The following is a 3,929-nucleotide window of genomic DNA, read 5'->3' on the forward strand; positions in this document are numbered from 1 at the left end:
AGCCCCCCTTTTCTTCTTTCCTCCCTTAAGGGGAGAATTGCTCTCCTCCTCTTCCTCTTCGTCTTTGTCTCCCTCATGGGAGGAGGGAGCTTCGGTATCTTCGGACGTTATGTCCGAAGCACCTTTACGGCGAAGGCCACTTATGGCCTCCTTGCCCGTCTTCTTTCTTCTCCGGCGCCTGGTATGGCGCCGAAACCAGCATCTTCACCAGAAGAGGAATAGTTGGGTCTTCAGGTAGTGGAGCCCGACATCGGATCCGATCCGACTTCTCGGTCTAGCACTGAAGAATAAGGGGAAGGCTTAGTATGCTCCTTGGATCTACAAGTTGAGGATATGTTTGGAAATCTGAAAAACTCATTGGAGTAGCCGGATGAGCGCGGTCGAGGCCGAGGTCTTCGGTTGTTTTCGGTCATGACTTCTGGGCCTTGAAAAGCAGCTTCCATATATCTTCATGCATTGTGCCGAAGAACCGTTGCAAGGTCCGGGGATTGGCCGGATCAAACTCCCACATATGGAGAGTCCAGCGCTGGCAGGGGAGAATACGGCAAAAAAGCATCACCTGGATCACGTTGGCAAGGTTGGTCTTCTTCCCTATCATGCTTTGGATCCGCTTCTGCAGTGTCATCACCTCATCGGACGGCGCCCAGTCCAGGCCCTTTTTGATCCATGATGTAAGACGCATTGGAGGACCAGATTTGAATTCAGGAGTGGCGGCCCATGTGGTGTCACGGGGTTCCGTGACATAGAACCACTCCTGTTGCCATCCCTTCAAGGTTTCTATGAAGGTCCCCTTGGGCCAGGTGACGTTGCGAAGCTTTCTCACCATGGCTCCTCCACACTCCGCGTGTTGACCCTCGACCACTTTTGGCTTCACATTGAAGACCTTGAGCCATAGGCCAGAGTGGGGGATGCGGAGGAACGCCTCGCACACGACGATGAACGCCGAGATGTTGAGGAATGAATTCGGGGCTAGATCGTGAAAATCTAACCCGTAATAGAACATGAGCCCGCGGACGAAAGGGTGGAGTGGAAACCCTAGCCCGCGAAGAAAATGGGGGATGAATACTACCCTCTCATTGGGCTCCGGGGTGGGAATGATCTACTTCTTAGCAGGAAGCCGATGGGCGATTTCTTTGGCCAAGTACCCCCGCCTCCTGGAGTTCCTTGATGTTCTCCTCCGTGACGGAGGAGGCCATCCACTTGCCCTGTGCTCCAAATCCGGACATGGCTAGAGTGTCAGCAGGGGGCGGAAGGGGTTTAAGCTGGGGCGTTTGAGCTTGAGGACAGATGGGCTGAGGAGGAGGAAGGCGTGGGGTAAAAAGGGGGATCCTTGTCTTCTTATAAAGGCAGTGAATATCGAGCGTCCCCCCACGAGCCTTAAAACTCGCCTATTCCCTAGGGGTCATGTAAATGGCACTGTTGGATTACCCAAGCCCGTATTGATGAGAATCCCGCAATAAGGGGACACGATCTCTGCTTTGACAAGACGTGTCAATGAAGACTGTGTCTCGAAACACGAAGTGGGAGGCTGAAAAATGGTTCGAAATAATAATAAGGCCAGAATACAACGCCTCGTTGAAAAAGCTGTCAGAAGGCATGGCCTATTTTTGTTTAAGTATTTTTTTCCCTTGTGGTTCAGGGTTGTAACTCTTATACAGAGCCGGATATAGTTCTTTTGGTCAACTACTTTGAAGTGTTCGGAGGAGGAACATGCCTTGCGATGCCGAAGATATAGTTCTAATTTCTCTCAAGTTTAGCAACCTAATGAGCTCCTAAGATTTTGAAAGCAGAGCGCATTGTTCTTGGTCACAGACTGATCCCGCGAAGAACACCATTACTGTGAGAACTTATGACCACGACAATAAGCCCAATGTTTCCCAAAGTCAGTCACAAGGTTTTGAATGCCCTGTCTAGGCACATGCAAACAATTTTTGAATGCCTACCACAAGGTCTCCCAAAGTCAGTCATATTCTAGAAAGAGAACGACAAAATAATTTGAATGACACCCTCCAGCTGGTGCACGGATCAGATACATTGCTGTACCTCTTTAGTCAGAGTTGACGTTAACACACAAATTCAGAAGGCACAAGGTTTCCTAAGAAGTTAAGAATTTGAGTGATGCCAAAGCAGGTGAACAAATCAGCATACACTAGGCAAGTAGTGAAAAGAAAAGCATGCATCCAAACTGCAGTACACATAATTTAGCTACACTCTGAGGTTCACAGCAATCACGCATTGTCAGGTTATCAGTACCTAGTAGTCATACACAATCTTTAGTTTTTCACTCCCGCAGCTACATTCCTTGACCAGATCCATCAACATATTATTATCTCCACGGATGAGGATGACTTATGTGTGAGTTTCTCCTTAATCCGACGCCTGCGAGCTTCATCCACGTGGGGTCTCCTCGACGTCGGGTCAATGGCATCGCATTTCTTGCATGGGTTTTCACCATGCAGCTCGATTCTCTTCAACCACACAGTTCGCTTCATGACTAGCCTTATGTAATTTGCCACCTTGTCTTCGTCCTCGAACCCGGACATCCGGAGCAACTTCAAGTTCAGGTGCTTAAAGTTCTTGGATGGCTTCCACACCACATTGGTCTTGATGGCATAGTCGGTACACAAATGCCCTTCTCGAGACAACTTCATGCAGGAAAACATAGGAACAAGAGCAATGCAGTTAAAGCATATTTGCCATTTAAAAATTTAAATTAGAGAAGATTAAGTATCAGACATACTCTGAAATTTTGCAGGGCAGGTGCAGCTTCAAGGAAAAATATGGTCCAGCTCAGATCATACTTAGGAAAGATACCAAAAAGCTCCACATTGGTCAGGTTTCTGAATTTAGCAGTGAGCTGCTTCGGATGTTCCATCTGAATCCAAATCTGCAACAAGAGGAGGAACACAAATAGACAGATGAAATTGGTGGAGAAGAAAAAAAACAGACAATATTTAGACGCAGACGAAAACTCATGTGGCAAATCGAAATTAACTCACCATCCCGCTGACAAAATCTAGATGCAAATTAGACAAGTTGCCAGGAGTCCATTGTATACACTCACTCAGTGCGAGTGGCGCATGACAGGGCGTCGCACGAGAAATGAGGGACACACGGCGAAGCTCCGGAACCTGGCCGAACCGCACCGGCCGAGGGTTTTCGGAGCGCCAAGATTGGCACCGCAGTTCTGTAAGTCTGGGTAAAGTCATCAACGCGATCCATCTGCAATCAAAGTCTATGAAGAAGAGCTTTTGGAGTCTGGAGCATGGCGTGTGGATCTCGAGCGGAGAGTAAAATTCAACCAGACTGCAGGAGCTCAGAGTGAGGTGTCTGAGCCTATCGCAAGCGCTAATGAGGTCGGGGATGTCGGAATCATCAAACGCAATATTGTCGAATGTAAGCATCGTGAGCCACCGGAAGGCAACTGGGCAGGCACGGGAGAAGGACATGAACTCGTGCCTCGCCAGCCGACTATGACCGTCTGGCGCGCGGATGTGAAATTCAAGATACTTAGTCTCGCCGCGGGTGACAACGTCCTCGACGGCGCGGCCTATGGAGGTCAGGTTCGTCACAGGGAAGAAGCAGAGGCTGAGGGTCACCGGAGGAGGAGACGCAGACAGTGATCTGAGAAGCGCTCCCGTGAACGCCTGCATGGCCTCGACAGCCGAAGACATCAGTCCCGTGAACGCCAGCATGGTCTCGACCGCCGGAGACATTGCCCCGAGGTCGACCGTCGAAGTGTCTCGGCCGAACTGGCGGACGTCGAGGTGCAGGAGCGAGAGCCGGCGGGGGAGGTTCCGCCACCGCCTGGAGAATGCGCCGGCGCGGAACGCCTCGCACATGTCGAGGCGCTCTAGGATTGCTAGGAGGACGTCGTCGGGGAGCGCGCTGATTCTGTCCTCGTCTCCGTCGATGTCGAGCGGCGGGGG

General features: G+C 50.5%; 1 protein-coding gene across 1 annotated transcript; it reads right to left on the reverse strand.

The window, feature by feature from the left end:
* Nucleotides 1-2,014: 2,014 nt before the first annotated feature.
* On the reverse strand, nucleotides 2,015-3,928 carry LOC125531101 (the record flags this gene model as incomplete). Its single annotated transcript, XM_048695509.1, is given in 3 exon segments — nucleotides 2,015-2,645; nucleotides 2,741-2,887; nucleotides 3,000-3,928. Coding segments are annotated over 3 exon segments (1,406 nt in total), but the record flags the coding sequence as incomplete, so codon positions are not given.
* Between the last annotated feature and the right edge of the window lies 1 nt (nucleotide 3,929).

The sequence above is a fragment of the Triticum urartu genome, unplaced genomic scaffold (genome assembly GCF_003073215.2).
Source record: "Triticum urartu cultivar G1812 unplaced genomic scaffold, Tu2.1 TuUngrouped_contig_6800, whole genome shotgun sequence".
Lineage (NCBI taxonomy): Eukaryota > Viridiplantae > Streptophyta > Magnoliopsida > Poales > Poaceae > Triticum > Triticum urartu.